This window comes from Haliotis asinina, chromosome 9 (assembly GCF_037392515.1).
Source record: "Haliotis asinina isolate JCU_RB_2024 chromosome 9, JCU_Hal_asi_v2, whole genome shotgun sequence".
Lineage (NCBI taxonomy): Eukaryota > Metazoa > Mollusca > Gastropoda > Lepetellida > Haliotidae > Haliotis > Haliotis asinina.
This window is the reverse complement of record NC_090288.1, coordinates 38,807,254-38,828,336: the sequence shown is the minus strand read 5'-3', so window position 1 is coordinate 38,828,336 and position 21,083 is coordinate 38,807,254. Positions and strand designations below refer to the sequence as shown.

The 21,083-nt window shown below is 35.1% G+C and overlaps 1 protein-coding gene across 2 annotated transcripts in view; it reads right to left on the bottom strand.

The window, feature by feature from the left end:
* LOC137297027 (IQ motif and SEC7 domain-containing protein 1-like) overlaps positions 1-20,700 on the bottom strand; it is a 175,105-nt gene extending 154,405 nt beyond the window's left edge. For both annotated transcript variants that reach the window (XM_067828974.1, XM_067828973.1), the window contains exon 1: positions 20,180-20,700. In XM_067828974.1, the coding sequence (XP_067685075.1) occupies positions 20,180-20,397 (218 nt within the window). In that variant the 5' untranslated portion in view covers positions 20,398-20,700. The remainder of the gene's footprint in view (positions 1-20,179) is intronic.
* Positions 20,701-21,083: the final 383 nt, after the last annotated feature.

The window sequence follows — 21,083 nt, the reverse complement described above, 5'->3', positions numbered from 1 at the left end:
GTGGGAAAAGCAACACCTCACATCACTATAATAGACTTTTAAGACACACTTTCAATTAAAAATGTGTTTATTTTGTTGTAAGAGTGAAAGTTTGGTCTCGGGTAATAAGGGGTCTTTGTTGGGGCATCTTAACCTGTGAACTCTTTCAATTATGATGTTGACATCAGGTTTTCACAAGGAAGCAGTGTTGTTTTGAGCAATACTAAATAGGTGAATACCAAAATCAGACCACAAGACAACTGACAATTACTGATAATAATAACTTCTATCCATATTCTTCACAGAAATCACAATAATATTGCATCTATTCATGTCTTAAAAGGAAGTGTAGTCGACTGAAAATTGACACGTATATATATCATGTTTTGCTAAATGTCATATTTATTGCAGCTGGTGATCACAACAAACTGTTACGTGCACTTCACCTCATTCCATGAGTGTACAACTTCTTACCACGTTTGTTTTTTGCTACAACTGCGATCGTGCCAATTTCACATTATTCTCAACAATCATGATTATAACCATAGTTTAGGGTCTAGTTTATGTTAACATTGGTGAAAACGTGTCAAATGGCATGTTTATTTCACCCCATTCTACTTGCATACAACTTCCGCTTACCATGTTCATGAGGGTCTGTATAACCTTAGTGTTGATATGACATATTTTACATTCAGAGAGCAAAACTTTTAAGTAAAATTACACAGTGCTATGACATATTTCTCTTAGTAAAATAATACTTTTTGAGATTATATTTTACCAATCACTGCATCAGAATTCATCCCGTTATACTTTTGAGTGTGTTTTAACAAGATCGCCAGGAAATGAGTGCACAGCTGATTGCTATTTCCGGCTCTATATACTAGACAAATACACACAGTAACCTTAATCTCTGCTTATAATACAATCCCTTGTAAAGATATATTTGAACTGATAAGGTTAATAGTCTAGTGATGTTTAATTGCAAATTCTAAGCCTTTACTGACAAAGTCCCAAGTATGCAGATGAATTAAAATATGTGCATCATTTGATAAAATATTGCATCATGTATGCATGTCACAGAGCAAAATGATTCCGTTCATGCATTCTATATAGGGGAATTTGTCAGAATTGAAACAGATGAAACAGTATGCAATATTTCAATGTCTGCGTCCGATGTGATGAATCACTGAAAAGCAAACTAATCAAAAGGATATAGTTTTTACATATTTGAACATTTCCTCCAATTCTGTCACATACATTATCTATATGTAGAGATTTATCAAAATTGAAACAGATGAAATAATACGCAATATCTTGAGGACTGTGTAAGATATGATGAATCGTGGCATGGCATTTACTTGTGGCCCCGGTTCTGTGATAGTCTCATTGAGCACTGGTAAGAGAGTGACACTGGTGTCGATGTCAGCTTGTACATAACACACACATAACACACATATATAACACCAGGCAATCCCTGCCTCGGTGTTGCCTGTAGGATTTCCTCTCTGTTCTGAAATATGCTGGCAGGTTGGGTGTTACCTTGGTTCAAGTCTGTATATGCTTCATTAAGTCCCACAATGAAGAAGATCAACAACAACATCTGGCAGCTCAGCAATGCAAAATTGATAGTTTGCAATAAGCAATGGCATAATTGATTCATGTCTCTACAATAATTATTTAATTGCAAATTAGGGGTTGTGTTACTCATACTGTGAAAACCCTGTTCCCAAATATATCATATGCAATCATACATGTTTGAGAAGGTTGTGCCAGTCCAGGGGAGAGAACTCTTTATGTGTATGCTATATGTCAGATGACGCCAAACTCATGGTGATTTTACACCTCTTCCACCAGTGATTGTGCTATATAGTACTTCACCAAAATAACAGACATGATGATATAGTCTGTGAGACTATAAACAACAAACACAAAATTCTGACCTTAAAGCTCTATAACACTTGTACCTTATGTATTATAATTTAATGCATTTCACTTTACCCACTGGTATATGATTACAGAATTAATCAGTATTCTTTTTACATGTTTAACGCTAAAAGTTTTTTCAAAATGCTTATGTTGCCAAATGATTCAAAATTTTTAAACAATGACTCTGTGAAAAAATAAATATGCAATAAAATGCTGAAATGAAACATTTCAAAGTTAACTTCAATTATTTTTTTGAGCTGTCACTTTCATAAATTGCTGTCAAACTTTATCGAAAGTGCCCATCATTGTCTTAATTAAATACAAATATTTCATTTCGTTGTCATAATTGCATTGCCCCAGGTCCTTAGCTTCCTGTAGTGCTATTGTTCATATGACAAGAAACGAATGACATGGGCTTTCACGGCATCTTAATCTTAATTCTTTAAATTACCATAACAAAAGGCTCATGCATTCAAAATATTCCCTGACGTTAACAAAGATTCTAACCAAATTACACATCCACTTTACTTCAATCTTATTCACAACAATATCAGACTCACAAAGACCTGTCATAATTGTCATTTATAATATTATGTACGGCAATCAGGAAATATTCTCCCAAATCAGTTGGATACAAATAGGGTCAAAGACCATTTTGATACTATTCAGTTGTAAAGCCTTTTATCAAACCTTTTACTGAGTGAGTGAGAGTGCTGGGCTTTATTTTGCAAAAGAAGAGCAACATCACAGTCAGTGAGTGATAGGGTGAGTGAGTGGTTTTACAGTAGTATCATGGCAAAGGACGACATAAACTTGCTTCACTCAGAACTGAAGTAAGGAACTGAACCAAGATCTTCGATGTGAATTTTTCAACACCTAGGTCACCCCACCATGTCATTACTGTATCAGATGGGAGAATGAAATTGCTGCAAGAAACTCAAGAGTATGGTCTTTTCACACTGCTTCCATTCAAAGTACTTAACACAATTCTTCGGTACTGTCACCCTACCCTTAAATGAACATCTCCTTGATTCTTCATCTCCAAATGCTTAAGATTTGCACACAGGAGCTCAGGCCAAAGGACAACATTTGAAATGTACTCAAAAACCCATTTTGTCTGCTAATTCAAATTTCATGATGCACCTCAATCCAGCAGTTCTAAAAGCCATGCTAAACACACATAGAGTTTCAAATGTACAAAGGTCCTTACTTACAATGCCAAGATCTAGGCTAGATATGGACTTCTGACGAAGATAAAGTGATGCTCTTTCACCAGTAATTTAAGTAACTCAAACATACAATTAAGAACACAAGAAAAAAATAGCTGGAATACTTGTTATTTTAATACCTTTAATTTTTTTTAGAATTTAGAGAATTCAAATTATATTTTACTTACCAATTTTGATTTTGCTAACTACTTCAACCAAAAGTCACAAGTTTACAGATCATAAACAAAAAAATATTTAATTCTTAAAATAGCAAACTTCATTGCTGGTCACAGAGATAGGTTATGTCAAAATTTGAAACACTGGAATAGAAAAAAAACACTATGGAATTGAAATCAAATTGATCTTAGTCTCCTGTAGAACAAAATCAGGGGTTGAAGATACATGAGTCATGTACTTGGCTTTATCACTCTCCTATACCTGACATTCCCTACATATCATGCAAGTCACGTATTTCCTCTTCCCAGCATGACATTTTAAAAATAATCAATTCATTGATTATGAAACATTGCATCATCCTTTTAGTTCCGCCTTCTTAGATGTACCGAATGACTTCTAAGACTAGTCTCAAAAAAGATGAAAAGAGGAGACTTCTCAGCTAAAATCAATAGATATTATATCAACATGATCAATGAAATATTAACGAAAGAAAAGATGTGCTGTCACATACTCAGATTAATGTCATCTTGACCTTGCTGTGCCTTTTCAAAAGGACTTCTGTAATTTAGAACATGAAAGTATTTTCCTCCATTTCAATGAATAATAGCCATCTTTGACATTACAATGACAAACCCTAATGACAAAGTCCATGGATTTTCAATGATAAAACCATTAAAAGTAAAAACAGAAAACATACAAAATAAAAACTCACTGACAGTGAGTAGGACAGGTTTTTGCTTGTAATGAGTAAGTTAGTTTAACACTGCTTTTCGCAAAATTCCAGCAATATTATGGCAGGCAACACCAGGAATGGGCTTCACACATTGTATCCATGCGGGGAATCGAACCTTGATCGTTAGCAAGAAGAGCAAACGCATTAACCATTAGGCTACCCAACTGTGCCAACATTGCTTATAAATTGGAATATAGCATAGACGTAAATGATTAAAGCTTCAGGGTTCTTGCCAAAACACTAAGATGTGAAGGTTCTGGCAGTCTAAAGATTCTGCTTTTCAGACAGAAACCAAACCGTTCCAAGGCATAAAGGGACCTTCACTAGCACATCACATATCAAATTATTGATATAATTCTGTGAATTATCATAAAAATATCAAATGATAATAACATGTGCTTTCACGGTAAACAAAAACTGTATATACACAATAACGTTAATAATGGCACATAGAGAAGCGAGCGAGTTGTTTTTTTCTGCTGCTTTTTTAACATTATTCTGGTTATATTGCAGCATGTCTGCTTACTGTCAAAGGAAAGACTTTAGTTATGAAGGCCCTAGACACTGGAAACTATACAGGCAAACCACAAACATTTTTAGGATGAATCAAGATTCAAAACAAACCCCTTGGTTCCTTGTAAGCCAAAGGGAAGCTACTCTACACAACAAATGGCAACATCTATAACTGGGCCACCAATACCCAGGGCTTCAAGGAAGACTAATACACATAAAGATTAGTACATGTACATATATTAAATACCACCATTTGACTCAAGCATGAACTTGATGACTTCTTCCAACATAAATTTTTCACACTACGGTAAAACTGGAATACTGTTCAAAGTGACATCAAACAAAAGTCACTCAAGCTGGCCTGAAATGTCTAGTCAGCCATTCACAAGCAAGCTACCTGAAATTTGATCAGTCAGCATTAAACTTAATTTTTGCCAAGTCATCCATGTTGAATTAATATCTAACTAAATACGGAACATGTCATAAATACTTAGCCATCTACGTACAGGAGCAGTGGGTTAGCCTTATAGGCCACGCGTCTGTTCATCATGTCAGAGAGTTTGAATCCAAAGTTGGGTGGTGGAGTAGGCTAGTGATTAAAGCGTTCTTTTGTCATAAAGAAGACTTGGGTTCAATTCCCAACATGAGGACAATGTGTGAAAAGTCCATTTCTGATGTTCCCAACAAAGATATTGCTTAAAGAGGCATAAAACGTATCTCAATCGCTCTTTCCAAAGTCGGAACAATGTGTAGCTCATTCTTTGTATCTAATTCAGTATGGTGGAAATATGTACCATTTAAAACAGTCAAATCAGTACTTAATACTCTCAAAATGTATGTTTCTTGAAGGTTTTTCTTTACATCAATACATTATCTAAAGAGCAAAACTACCATCACTAATCTTCATACAAAATAAAAATATTCTCTAAAAGTCTTAGAGACAAACAACAAAAGCAAACATACAATATGTATAAATAACAAGGAAATGTGTATTTAAAATGCCAGGCCTTTGAAAGTAATAATTATCTTGAGAGCTGAAAGACCTCCAAGATATCCAGCCAATCAAATACCCATCAATTAAACATAACTGACACCACCATGATGAGAACAATGCTACCATTGACAGGTACGTAATTAGCAGACAGGTGATAATTCCCACATCGATGTCATTGCTGGTTGCTTGTTTACTGACTACCATTTCTCATCACTTTGGTTTGCAATCACCAACTGTTTGACAGATGAATGCACAGCTGAATTTACTTCTGATAGAAATTCAAAGCATCTCCATGGGAGATATGTCTGTTCAATAATCAAGCTTGTCACTGCTTGTTTTGGTTGTTTTTCTTTGTTTTTATTTTAATTTTTTTTACTGTACCATACACTGCTACTAATATACTGATACTAAAGCTACATTCACACAGCAATGTATCATTGGGATTAAATGACTTATAGCTGTATACTGGCGGTCTGTAAATAATCCAGTCTGGACCAGACAATCCAGTGATCAACAGCATGAGCACTGATCTTCACAACTGGGAACCAATGTGTCAACCATATCAGTGAGCCAGACCATCCGATGAGTGGCATCTTACGACAAGTGTGGGTTACTGAACATCATTATTTCAACCTACACCTTTATAGGAAAAGACCCTAAAACATAAATTCTATGCATAATTGGGTAAATTGTAATTCCTGTACATTATGATAACATTCAGTAAAATGTTCTGACAAGCTACCAGCAACATTAATTTGTTTTTTAAGGACAACTAACATAGACCAAGTCAATGCTAGTCTGCAAGCCTGAGGCTACTAAATAATACTGAGGACAAGTGAACATATGATGGTAGTGCTGATGATGGATGGCCCTGGTGTCGAAACAGAGCAACGCTTGTATTATTATAGACTTGAATGAGCTTTCGGGGATGTTTTTTGTTGCAGGATTGGTATGTCTGTAACAGATATATATACACATTACTCAACTGACATAATTTCATCACTCCCCATGACAATTTTCTTGACAAATATTAAGACAGATTGGTCCCTGACATTTAACATTTCTTTAATATGTCGGACAGTGTAAGAGCCACAAAGAAAGTCGAGGTATACACAGGTTGGACATGTTGACATAAACAACATCACTGTTGGACACAATAACTCTACTCTTCATTTATGTTCCTACTGAAGCTTAGTTGGCGTGATGAGCAGATCCATCAATACAACAATCATGACAATAGTTGATCAATAATTGATCCATGCAGTGAATCCATCTTGTAGTTATCTTCGTCACGCTGTGAGTAAACAGCATCATTAATATTACAGCAGATCACGATCAGTTCTGAGTAGGACATGCTTTTCAATCAGGTCTAGCAGTCTCACAGTCCCTCAACAATATTTTCACCTCCCATCAACCCTTTCTGTAAATGAAGCAAGTCTTGATTTCCTTAGGTTCTGAATCTCCCTTATGGCCACTTTTCAGCTTAAACGTAATTATATGTTGAGATCAAAATTAAACATATTTTAAATTAAAGACTAAGCGCTTGTACTAGTCAGGCCCTGGAGGGTTATGAGGGTCAAAAGTTACCAGGTTAAGCTAATGTTTGATGAATGATAGTGTTAGTTTCCCTGTACAAATAAATATCCTGTGCAGGTGTTTGCGCTCTGGTTTGAAACCATGACATCATACAGGACAACCTACGAGTAGAATCGGGTGTAATCTGTCTCTCAGTCCCTGAATCAAATTATTTTCCTTTCTGTCCAGCAATGCTACTGCTCTAAATGAAGCAAGTCTATATTTCCTCGGATTCAGGCTCCGATTTCTCAAAACAAACTCTGAGTCTGAGTTTTGACTTAAAGTAGAACTTTTACTCAAATTTGAGAAAAAGCATTTCCCACCATGAACTGAAAACAACATTTAACTCGAACATAGGAGACCAATGTGAGTTGGGTGGAAAAATTACTTAAACTGTTTCGGCTTTTTTATTTTAAAAAATGCAGTTGAGTTAAAAATTCAGCTGTTTCAAATTGTCAAATTCAGTTTAAATTTGAGCAAAAGTTTTTGAGATCACTTGGGCTCCTTTCAAATTTTAAATTCAATTTAATTTTTATCAAAATTAAACAAATCCATAGACTTAGTGTTTGTCTACATATGGCCGTCAGAATCACAGACTTGGTTGCCAGATGTGACTCTATCCCAGCTGCACAGATCGATACAGCAGATCTCCAGTCACTGAATTGTCTGGTCCAGTCTGGACCATTATCAGATCACCACTACACAGATGGAATGCTGAGTGCAGTTCAACAACAAACGTGAGCTACCCTACTCTTGTATCATAATCAGAAAAAAGTATGTAACATGGGTTATGAAATGTGTGTGCATGCACTATATGCTTGTGCTCATGTCTGCTTGAGGTCACTTCGGCTCATTCCTGTCTTAAAATTTGTAAAAACCAAATTAGATAATTTTCTTCATCAGTGCAATAAACACTCCGCATCTTAAAAGGGGTAATTTTGCAAACATGCATACAAACATTCTGGTAACCCTTTTAGCATATTTACACGAGGCATGCAACAAAAAAAAAAGAACGTACACAATCTGGAATACTGTCTGTAACAGTAAACATGGTGACGTAAACTATTTAATATGATGATGCTACCATTTGCTAAAATAAAAAAAAAAAAAATCATTTACATGAGAAAATATCCAGATTGAACATCAGTCTAACATTAGGTAGCTTTATAAAGTCAGTTATTAATAAGTGCACTGGGAACAGTTTAAGGAATGTTCTAAAGGTTGATTGCTAGGCAAGCCAACAATTGTTAAGGTTAACACTGGACTCATGAATGGCCTCTGGAAATGTAACCCCATGAGATCATTTGCATTCATTGTGTGTCAAGATTTCAATGTTTGAAGAGAAATGATACAGCTTGGCGTGAGTGGGCAGTCCCCCAAGTGTGGACATCACACTGGGGTCCTGTTTGCTCCCCACTGGGGAACCAGAGCAGAGAGACCAATGACTGCACAACACCCAGACTGAACCTATTGATCCTTATCTGGGAACAGACATCAACAAGTATCCCTTCACTATAACAGGTTTCTGTACCCTTTGACCTTATCACTGTCCTAATCAGTGTTAACAATCACAACTACACTCTCACCACCCAATTAAGGAGATACAACTACAGAACAGTATAACACTCAAATCTTATACTTCCATTTAGTGTGTTATAGTGAGGAGGTTGTAAAAGAGACCCAGAGTATCAAATGGAAGCTTTTTAAACCAAAGGGTGATGACTGCAGATAATGTCCTGTCTTCTGTCAACAGTGTGTCAAGCTTTCAAAACAGAGGATGAAGGTCTATTGAGGATGTTAAGGTTTGATGAATGGGTGTTCAGGGGAAAAGTCTGTATGATCAGATCATACACCTCAGTAAGTTTTACTTCTTTAAAATAATTGCCATTTTAATAGGTCATTCAGTTCCTGACAGTAAATCTTCAGAACACATACACAATTGGTTTTAGGTTTTGTCGAATTTTGTGAAAGAATAAACATGGCAATGACATTTTTTCATTCAGAGGAAACAGATACCAGATCATTAAAGCTGCATGAAAGATACATTCTGAATGAAAACCAAAAGACATGGTTAAGCAACACATATAAAATTCAGTGAAACATAAATTCAATTTAGCATTTCTGATGAATATTCGGATTTATGAAGCCCACATTAATAACATATTAAGCACGCTGTATGAACAAGCAGCAATTAACACCAAAATTGTCAAATTGAGTACGTCCTCATGCAGAAACAAGCTCTGTGGAGAAGACAAATGAGACTTTGACAGATTACGGTCAGGACATCCTCAAGCACTGTACATTTGTCTCTGTAACAGTAACGACCTGTCCAGCAGAGCCTACAAATAGATTCCCTCATCAGGTATATTTCCATTATAAGCAGATGTTCTGCCAAATGTAGACACCTAATAATCATTTATCACTGTAGAGGTGTTATATGTTCCTATTGTGACCAAGAATAGCATTAGTGGGTGTTACTTAGAAACAGGGATGGAGAACAAACAGTCTGCTTGTGGTTTCATTTCATATACTAGGCACTTCTTAATGGTGGAAAAACCATTTATATCTGACCTATGAAGAGCCAGGTTAGGCTTGATCTCCAGCCACCCTTGCTTGTTGTGAGAGTCAACTAACGGGATCAGGTGGCCAAGCTCACTGAGTTAGTTGACATCATGGCATCCCAATTGCATAGATCGATGCTCATGCTGTTGATCACTAGATTGTCAGGTTCAAACTTGATTATAATTTATATACGCCATTCGTATCTTTGTATATGTACTAAATATTCACCTGGTTGCAAAAATTACTGTACTGTAAGCAATACAAAAGAACATTAACTTTGTGAAGTATACTTTAAAAGCAGGAAGATATCAGTATATTTTGATGGTATTGGAGAAGTGCCATGTTCCCTAAGTTGTGACAACATTGACTCAAGCTGCATGATATATTTCTAATCTTTACAAATAAAGCTTTTTAATGGCTGCAGTAAAAATACTATATATCATAGGTCAAATAGGTTGTTATTGACATCACACAAATAATGCCTTCTTATAGATTTTACAGTGAATATATGGGTTATGGATACATGTTACAGTGAATATGTGGATTATGTATACATGTTACAGTGAATATGTGGATTATGTATCCATGTTACAGTGAATATGTGGATTATGTATCCATGTTACAGTGAATATGTGGATTATGTATCCATGTTACAGTGAATATGTGGATTATGTATCCATGTTACAGTGAATATATGGGTTATGTATACATGTTACAGTGAATATGTAGATTATGTATACATGTTACAGAGAATATGTGGATTATGTATCCATGTTACAGTGAATATGTGGATTATGTATCCATGTTACAGTGAATATATGGGTTATGTATACATGTTACAGTGAATATGTAGATTATGTATACATGTTACAGAGAATATGTGGATTATGTATACATGTTACAGTGAATATGTAGATTATGGATACATGTTACAGTGAATATATGGGTTATGGATACATGTTACAGTGAATATGTGGATCATGTATACATGTTACAGTGAATATGTGGATTATGGATACATGTTACAGTGAATATGTAGATTATGTATACATGTTACAGTGAATATATGGGTTATGGATACATGTTACAGTGAATATATGGGTTATGGATACATGTTACAGTGAATATGTAGATTATGTATACATGTTACAGTGAATATGTGGATTATGTATACGTTTCATAGAATATATGGATTATGTATACATGATACAGTGAATATGTCGAATATGTATACAAGTTACCGTGAATATGTGGATTATGTATTGTCATGATAATCCATGAAATTTTCTGTGATTATGTATAATGTCTGAAATGTGACACGTAAATAAAGTACTCTTGCAGTATAAGAAAAAAAGTGTTGATACATCCAGTAAGTGAATTCATAATTTTAGTTGACCTATGCATCCATCCTGTTTTGGTTTCCTGGTTTACAGAGTGAAAAAAATAAACATGTGCATAAATGGACACAGCATATCCATTTCTATTTAGTCAAAACATGTTCCCCATATGTTCCTGTGTCAGTAGTGACAGTGAAGCAAGTTTTATCGGAACATTTGTATATATCTGCATATCTATTTATCAGTATATCTGTTTGATAATATTTAGTTCTGGCACATTTTTGTGGTAAATTGGTCTCAACATACTCTGAAGCCTTTCAGATTTCATATTCTTTACATTTTCACAGTTTTCTAACGTAACACTGGGAATATATGTGTTTGTAAAACCATGCCCATAACATACTTTCCACAGAATTCCACTTCTAAATTTATGCACAATAGCTTGGAAATAAAGTAATTTGTTTAAAAAACTCTTTCAAAGAAAATCAGCAACAGCATCCATTGATAAACATGAAGGAAACCTAAAAAGGCATATTCTGCAGTCAAGAACTATTTCTACAAATCTCATCTTCATTTTCAACCCTTTATGCTAACCAGAAATGGATTAACTCCATCTGCATGAAGCTTTGAAGAGATATTTCTTGATTTCCACCATTCAAAGCCAGGATGAACTATTTCCAAACATGCAGACATCAACAAGCAGTATCCTTCCTTTGACCTTTGACCTTTGACCAAACAACGGAATTTGAAGAAATCAACATGGACAGAGGGCAATGAAAATAGGCAGTGTTGTATACGAATTAGACTAATGCCTAGTCAATGAACACATAATTTTGACAGTTACAAATAAGCTCTTTTAAACTGAGAGACCATAGATTTAAAGAGCCTGAGGATGTATAGGCTGGCTTCCTGGAGGACTTTAGCATTACATAGAGGGCAAGGCAGTAATAAAAATAATGTGGTTCAGGGACTGTGAGACAGATTTTAGACCATTCAGCCCTGTATCTAGATTACTGATTAGTTTCTGAATATATGTAATTTGATAGTGAAAAGACCAACCCATAAAAAATGAAAAGGAGCCCTTGGGAGACCAGAGGGACTGTGAAACAAGCTACCCTGTATTCTACAACTGCTCAGCTTGACTGCCACTGTACACTTTAACTTCAGACGAGCTTACTGCAGAAATACAATGTGATAAATAATGCACATTAGTCAGTACATCAGACCCAAAGTGTCGTCTTATTGTTTCAGTTCGACAGTGATGGCTGAAACTGGTTCATTACAACATCCTATTGATTCAGTTCCCAGTTCCTTAGCAGCTCTCGCACAACAACACAATATTTTTAAACTCCAAATTAGATCATTTAATTATTGAGCATCTGGGTTTAGTTAGTTTCCCTTGCTTGGTATGTCCTGCGTGGGTTTATTTTCACTCTGCTTTTGTAAACATGTTAAGGGTAATCTTGAAAATATAAATATTTGCTGTTTCAGAAGGTAGATGGGTTGGCATGGAAACGGTTATCTGACATGATTTTCAGACAAAGTCATACAACATTCATGCGGAACAATGGTATGTTCAAATGCCATGCTGGATTTCAAAACAAAAACTAGCATTCTTGGACAGCCAAATATTTTAATGATACTGACAGTCACACAGGGAAATGAAACCAAATGTGCAGTATCCACAATGGCTCTGAATTATTTCTTTCATTTCTGGAACTGCCTCGATGGTGTAGAGGACAGCCTGTTTGCCGAGAGAGGTGAAGGTTCTGCTACCATACCTAAATAATTTACAATATGGAGGTCCAAATTAAAAATACGAAATAAGGACTGGTCCACTTAGCGCTAAAACAGCACACACGATAGTTAAAAGTCTCGATGGTCAGTGGGGTAGGTTTGTGATTAAAGTGTTACTTCATCATACTCAAGACCCGGGTTCAATTCCCCTCATGGGTACAACGTGTGAAGCCCATTTCTGGTGCCCCTGACGTGATATTGCTGGAACCTTACTAAAAGCAGTGTAAAATCATAAGTCACAACTAGAATACCCATTTACTGTTCCTTGACATCATCTTTGGAGCATATTGCTAAAAGCTGCGTAAAAACCAAACTCACTCACTCACTAATATTTGGAGCAAATTCCTTGATACATTGATCAAGTAGTTGTTCAACATCTGCTACTAGTCTGGGTCAAATTCTGTCAAAAAATATATTTCCATAAACAACAATCACATTTATCATACTTTTCATTAAAATGTGATATTTAATTTAAATACATAGAGTATAAATATTGAGAATATATTGTATGTGTTTCAACTAGAACTACAGAAACATAGTACTGGCTCTATAAGTATGACAGTCAATTATCTTTACTTTTATTCGTAATGTCATCATACTATTCATGTATCTTTTCAACTATAAAATACACACTCAAATATCCTTTATGTATATTGTCTTCTTGTGAATAATGTTGTGTATCACTTGCTGTATAATGGTGTTACTGACTAACCCAAACATACAATAAATACTACAACAAGTACAATAAAGACGTCAATCCATGAAATGTGTTTCTCTTAATTATCTTTTTCAGTAGTTGTTCCAAAACTGCTAAGCAAACACTTCAAAGCATGGCTTGATTATTTTTAAAACTAATTACAAACAGAGCTGTCATATTTAAACCGGCACACTATTAATAGTGTTAGTCTCAATGTTTCGAAACAACTTGACCATGCCTGAATGCCTTTAGGTACAGAAGAAAGTGATGCTGTCCTTCAGTATTTACTATTATACAAGTCAATTTAGAGTAGACAAGCTGACAAAACACTGGACAGTGTGACCTGAATAAACAAGCAAACATAGCCACAAAGTGACCACTCATACTTTGGGACAAAAGCGTAAACACCAGCAGACGCATCAGCTGAATAGAATCTGACACTTCAGAATTGATTTATGATAACCATTCTAACTATTTCGATTCGATATTTGAATATCTACGTAAATTATTTCCACACAGAGAGAACATAACTTTTACTCCAACTCAAGCACTTTCGCGCACTGAAATACGACAAAATGTGACTGGCTGATGCTGGGCTAATTACCAAACAAGAGCTGTTAATAAATAGCAGACATCATCAAACTAGCGATGAAGGTTGAACTAGATATGAAGGCTCAGAGAGTTAAACGTAACCTAATACTTTCTACCTGTATAAAGTAATAAAGACAATTTTCTTTACTTTGATAAGTAATGTCATCATACTTTTCATCAATATTTTCAGCTTTGTAAACTATATTTTAATTTTAAAACAATGTGTTATCAATTTGTTGGAAATCCAAACTGAAAAGCACTGCGAAAGATGTTAATCTATTTTCGCAGTAGTTCCTCCAGAATTAGGAAACCACAGCCTAAGTGTCAACTTAAACATGATAAAACAGTATATTACTTTTTTATCAATATTAGGATGATGTGAAAGGGAAAGGTTTAGGAACACAAGTTACTCCAATCTGTCAAATTTTAGGATTCCTCCATTACATAATCTCTCCATGATCATCAATCCCATGTGATGCCCACCACAAAAAGAAAAACATTCTAAGTTATTACTCAGAACATTTTCTGATAACAGCAAGATAAAAAAACAAGGGATTTGTTGTGATGAGTCAGCAATGTTAACCTTTAGCCTGCTGAATTAATTTCAGCATAAGGCGCTAATAAGAGGGTGGGTGATTTCAAACACTCAGTGCATCACTAAAGAAGGGACAACTGAAAAAATATTCAGCTCATTAATACTACATACAAAAATAAACATTACTATCAAAAAATATCCAGATAATTTCAAACGTACAGATATTAATTACAAGACAAACATAAACAGAGTAAATTTTCCTGAATTTACCTGAATTACTCGATTGGTAGCCGGATGCGTTTTATACTAGGAACCGTATAAATTGTCCAATTATCGCAAACCGATTTCAATATTCTTACTACTGATATTTCATAAGTATCTGACTTTAATTTCGTATATTTGTATCGGCAAATATCCGCGCGACGACAAATTAAAAAATAATTCTGAAAAAAAATAATCGAAAACGTTCGTCGTAAACAAATAATATTTTCGATGTCATGACAGGTCTTACTGAAATGGCACTATTACGTTTATTTAAACGTGTCATGTAATGAAAATAGCAGAATAAAATACATGATTCATAAGCATTCATGAGTGCAAATATCAAGTGTTATGGTTCATTAATTTTTGCACAAACCCACAAAAAGAGGGTGTTAAATCGTGTTGCGCATACGAAAAAACAAACATGGCGCGCTTCGTCGAACTCCTACATAAAATATAGCTTTTTTGGTCAGAAGAAAGATTACAGAACTCTTCTGTGTAAGACCTGGTGAAAGAGGGAGAATTTCTCATTCTACAAGTGTTCTATGTATCATTTTCCGTTTAGTATGACGAAAGACGGACGAAAATTAAGATCGTGAAATCTAACTTGTTTTCTAGTAAGTGCAAAGGTCACCGGATGTGATGTCACAGACGGGGATTGCTTGATGAAATTCATTCGCTATTGAATATGAACAGAAAAGTTGGAGATATTTCGCCTGAATTTAGCACAAATAACTGTTTAAAGTGATTAATCAGAGCTCATAGAATTTTCTTGGTGTATTTTTGACTATATAATTTGCACATAGCCGAACCAGTTTGACCTTGTATGCTCCCGTGACCCGGAAACAGTAGTCGATCAACACTGCAGATGCAAGTTTTTCAGTATCTTTTATTTGAATTTTTATTCATATTAGGCACAATACTTTATTGTCCACTGAATATAAAGATAGCAAAGATATAATTGTGATGCATGTTGATCCCAGCTTATTGTTTTTTTCACATAGTCCAACACAGAAACGTGTACAAATATCATTCTCAACAACAGGTGCGCGGATATGGGCGTGGCATTTGTGTTTCAAAATAACATTCATGCTTTTCTTTTTATGACGATGTAGTGTAGTAAGAACTGCAGTATACATGTTTTATAAACAAAAATATATTTTCAGTTATAGTTTCACATGAAATCGGAGATGATTTGATAAAAAATGCGTTCATATTACATGATTGGGAAAATTATATGTCTCACTTTAGAACAAGTTGAATTACATTCATAATTTTATGCAATGAATTAACGTTCTTGATGAATAATTACGATAGATTTGTCAATGCTTTATGTTTCATAACTGGTTACAACTTTAAATCTTTTGATATACTTTAATATGTTAAATGATAATAATATGACAATTATTTTTCTCTCTCAAATAGACAAAGGCAAAGACACTTAAAATCTGTCAATGCATTTGCAACGTGTAAATAACCAAATTTTAATTAATGTCTTTCAGTAATGTGGAAAGCTGACAGTTTTGCACAATTTTTTATTACAACTACATGTATGCCATAAAATATATGGACAGATGTTACAAATTATTTTGTGTATTTTATTTCTTCATAATATCGTGCCAAAATGTACATCAAATACAAATGGGTGATGAGTTATTTTTGTTTTCAGCAGTACCACTTTGTTTGCTGAATTATTTTGAATCGCACATGACAAATAATGTCATTTATGTTGTTGAAGTAACAGTACATGTAAATTTATCGGAAAATGTTATCATTTGATAAAAAAGAAACCATATACATATAAGAAGTTATATTGTCTCTGGTGAAAGTAAACATGCTTCATATTCTGTAAATATATATTATTCTACCTTATTGTCTTTTCCTGGGTTTAGGAGCAATGTCACATTATGAAATGGGTCTAATGAACTTTCAAGGATTGTTTCTGTTTGCTGAAGTGTCTGATGGTGATATACTCCAATTATTTAGTGTTCAATAGCCTAAACCATCATGAAACAAGAAACATGAAGAACAGTCCTCCTTGAATAACAAAATGCCAAGGACTGAGCAGTCTTCCGTTAAAGATCTGGAAGCATTTGATATATATGTCTTTGCCATATACACATGGCAATGAAAAAAAATCCAAATTGAAATCTTAAAGAATAGCTCCAAACTGGACAATAAAAAACACTCACTGCAGAGCTCAGGATTAGGAAAAAAGAAATTTACTTGCCACCACATGATTACCTTGATGCCAAAGACTAACATAGGTTGCACCTCCTACTCAACACTTAATTATCTGTCACTTGTAGTTTTGATATTCCATATTCAAAACATCACTACGACAAAATTATTCTAGGTCTGGTATGATAATTTCATATTACTTCATGAAATTTCATCACAAGAAAAAAATGAGTCTGTCTTTCGATCACTGTCAGTGTAATCACTGCTCCAAGAGTTTGGATCATCAGTCTGTTTCCCAGATGAAGTCTGTTTTAACAGTAAAATATGAACATAGACAGTGTGCAAGTAGGTAAAAAGTATGGCCATGAACATGAGGTACATTTTGCAGTTCAGATTGCACTAGTGCAATATCTAAAAGCTGTATGGAACCACGGACTGAGCAGCATGACATGATTTTTTTTATACAAATATGCACACACGTCAAACAATTTGATCTGAAACATTACCTGCATTATATATACTAGGTAGAATTAACTCCGAAAGCTCTGCTGTTTGGAGTAACAAAATAATTTCAATTTTGCTCCAAATTCGTGAACAAAAGATGTGATGTTTAGCTGTTTTAATGTTTAAAATAAATACTGATTCACAAAGACGATGACAGTTGTTTTCTAAGCAGTAATTAATTTTTATGAAATACATTTACTGTACGTTACATTCTCACACTAGCTCTGGTTTCGTTCGTTTCTGCAAAAGGAAAAATGATTTTTTTTCATGAGATCTTCAATCATCAAAATTGTACTTCTTGTAACGATATACACTGAAGAATATTCTGTTATTGTTACGACACACTGACAATTTATATGTCTCCCCGTGTCAGAACATTCTTTGAAAAAAATAGACCGCGAAAATCATCGACTTCGGATTTGCTAAACTAAAGATCAACACATCGACGGCTAACTTCAGGAGAAATACTACAACACAAGCAACAAATGACAACTGCTATTGAACACAACTAATAGTAAATGACTGAGGATGACTGAAAGGTAACTCTGGTGTATAGTATAGATCTTACGGGAATTTGAATCAGTTTAGAAAATGTATCAATGGTCGTTTTCCAACTCTTTCACATTTTACTTCCACGAGTGCCATGCCGTGTACGTGCTTCCGGTTTCATCAAGGGTGGGTACAATTACAAATATTGTGATACTGTTTCATGATCTGCATTATATAGGTATTGAGTCGTTTTCTTTCAATGTATATGTGTTCAGATTCTGCTTATGAACGCATATTTTCAAACATCCTTCGTATCTTGTCACTTAGAAAGACCGCGAGTTTGGCCACGCCCTTTCGGGTCACCAACGGCTGTCAACTTTGTGAATGTTGGAAGTTTATCAAACCAAATCAAAATAAAATCGCTAAATCTGGTAATTTCTGTGCAGAGGAAATAACATTTACCTATTCACACCGTGTAATTAATTCCAGATAAAATAATTGGATATGTCAAAAGGATGGCACATTTTCTTCGGCATCACGATACATGTGGAGTTGTTTGTTTACCGCCGTTGCCATGATCGTTTCTGTTCGTCCAATCGATGATATAACATTGAGATTGGTTTTGTTTATATTTATTTGTGCCGAAAGTTACTAATTTTTAGAAAATGGGAAACTTATGAGCTTTCTCTTCGTCAAGGAACAAAAAATATCGACTAAACTATCAAAAAATATTTCATTATGAAGAAAATATTAGACTGGGTACCACACGGCGTGGTGCGCTGGAAGTCAACAATGGCCGTTATTTTCGACTGCGTGCCGAGAAATTTGGCGATCTCATTTTTAATTCGCGGGCGTTTCGTTTTAAGGTATATAAACGTATTGAACATTACATATTTAAAAAGGTGAGAATTAGTACATTCCATACATAATTCATATGACACGTAAATCCGACTCGTTGAATAATTATTGCAAGTTTTATTTGGAGATGTCATTATCCTGCACTCCTGTCGAATGGGTTCGACGATAGCATTGAGAGGATTAAAGGAAACTTGAGTATTCGACTAGGCTGCAATTAACTTGTGACGACAATCAACAGTAATTAGATTATCACAGCTATTATGACAGGTAATGGACAGTTCATTATCTCTTACACACACACCCTGATAAGCTACCAGCAAGGGAGATTCACTGTCACATAATGTGTATTCCAGGAGTGCTGCCTGGCTGACATCGTTTCTATTTGTGTGACCAAGACAGTGTTTTTTGTCTCGATTCTGGAACAATGCACTGAACTTGAAAACATCAAATTTGCAGAGACCTCGGTCATGTTTGTTAACTGGATTCAAACAAAAGAACATAAACATTTTACAAGAGATACAATCTCTAAACAGTATGTTATGATTTAAACAACCTGATGTTTCTAATAATAGGGATTGGGTACTTTCAACAAAATTAACTTGGGTTTGGTTTACAGGAGTCTATGCAAATGATACACATTTTTCAGCACTGGAAATACCATTGTATCATTTGTTTTTACTAAAAACTCAACCAAAGTTCACAGAAATCAAATGGGCTAGAGTATGTACCTTTAAAACAATCTTTGTTGTTATATGGCAAAACACAGCGATATCTGTGACACTACCTAACTTCCAATGTTATGGCTTGCATTTGTGTATGAGAAGACAAATGGATATGCTAGTAGTGTTGTTACATGAGATTCATTTTTATACTTAGCTAAGACTGGAAAGAGATTATTTTTGTTTTCAAAACAACACCCCAGGCATACGTTCTCTTTGTTTTTCCAAACAATAAGCAGTAATTAAGTTTCAAATAATATGGCATTTAGTAAATTGAAACACATACATATATTAAAGGAATGATTATTAAATATTAGATTAGGCGTTACTGGGACTGGTATTGACGCACATATGAAGAGTGTTGTCATTCGAGTTTCATACTAAACCAGACTGACGCTAAAATGAATATAGTCGATTAGCTTTGGCCTGTCAAACACATGACAGTCTAATACGCTTACATTCAGGTTTCAGGTCAGGCACCTGAACTTATGACACACAATGGTGTCAGTATGAAATGAAATGTTATCTAACAGGAAAACCTACCCGTCCTCGCCTGGCATGTCATCCTCAGGGCTGTTTACTCCGGATAATTTTCTCAGCAATTCGTCCCGTTCTTCTTTCACCTGGGCCAGTTCGCCTTGCAAACTTTCTATCTTTTCACACTGATGACTGATAATACTATCCTTTTCGACAATCAATTCCTGTAATTCCTCCATTGACCTGAGTCCTACCCAGACGGTATCTTCCGAATTCTCAGTCATATTGACACTTTATTACAGGTAGTTCCCGAAGTCAGCCATCTTCCGATCAGCCGATGTGACAGCCAAACTTAGGTCAGAGGTCACGTTGTCTCGCTTCCCCGCTACTTGCGCATCAACCGCTGTTACGCCAGCTTATCCCTTGAAAAGCACGCTGATAGTACCTCCTGCTAGTGACACACATGCACGAAGCTGTAATAGGAGGCAAATCAATGCTACAAAATTGTAATTATTTATCTGATTATCCCGAGTCCCAAACACGCTGGGGTAAACACTCCGGAAGTCCAGCACAAACTTTGTCACTACTGTCCTAAAACTAGTTTCATTCTCCATTCAACTAATATCACCCTTGAGCGTGTTTAGGTACAACTAATTTTGTAATCACTTACGGTGTAATACTTTATGCAAAGATGATAATTTATGACGCAATACCTTCATTATAACATTGCAATTCGCAATTGAACATCACAATTGTTGGTTAGTTGTGCGACAAGTAGCATCGCAGACAGGTAAGAATAGGGGAACCCGTCAGCCTACCACTCAGGTAGCAAAGGTATGGGGTGAATCATCGTGCTTTGAAATTCGGGTCGTTTTAACACGCCAGTGTAGAAAAGAAATAAAACACTTCCCGTTGTGAGTCGTCATATAAAATATGACTCCATTAAGCTATGTCTCCACAACTGTAAAAA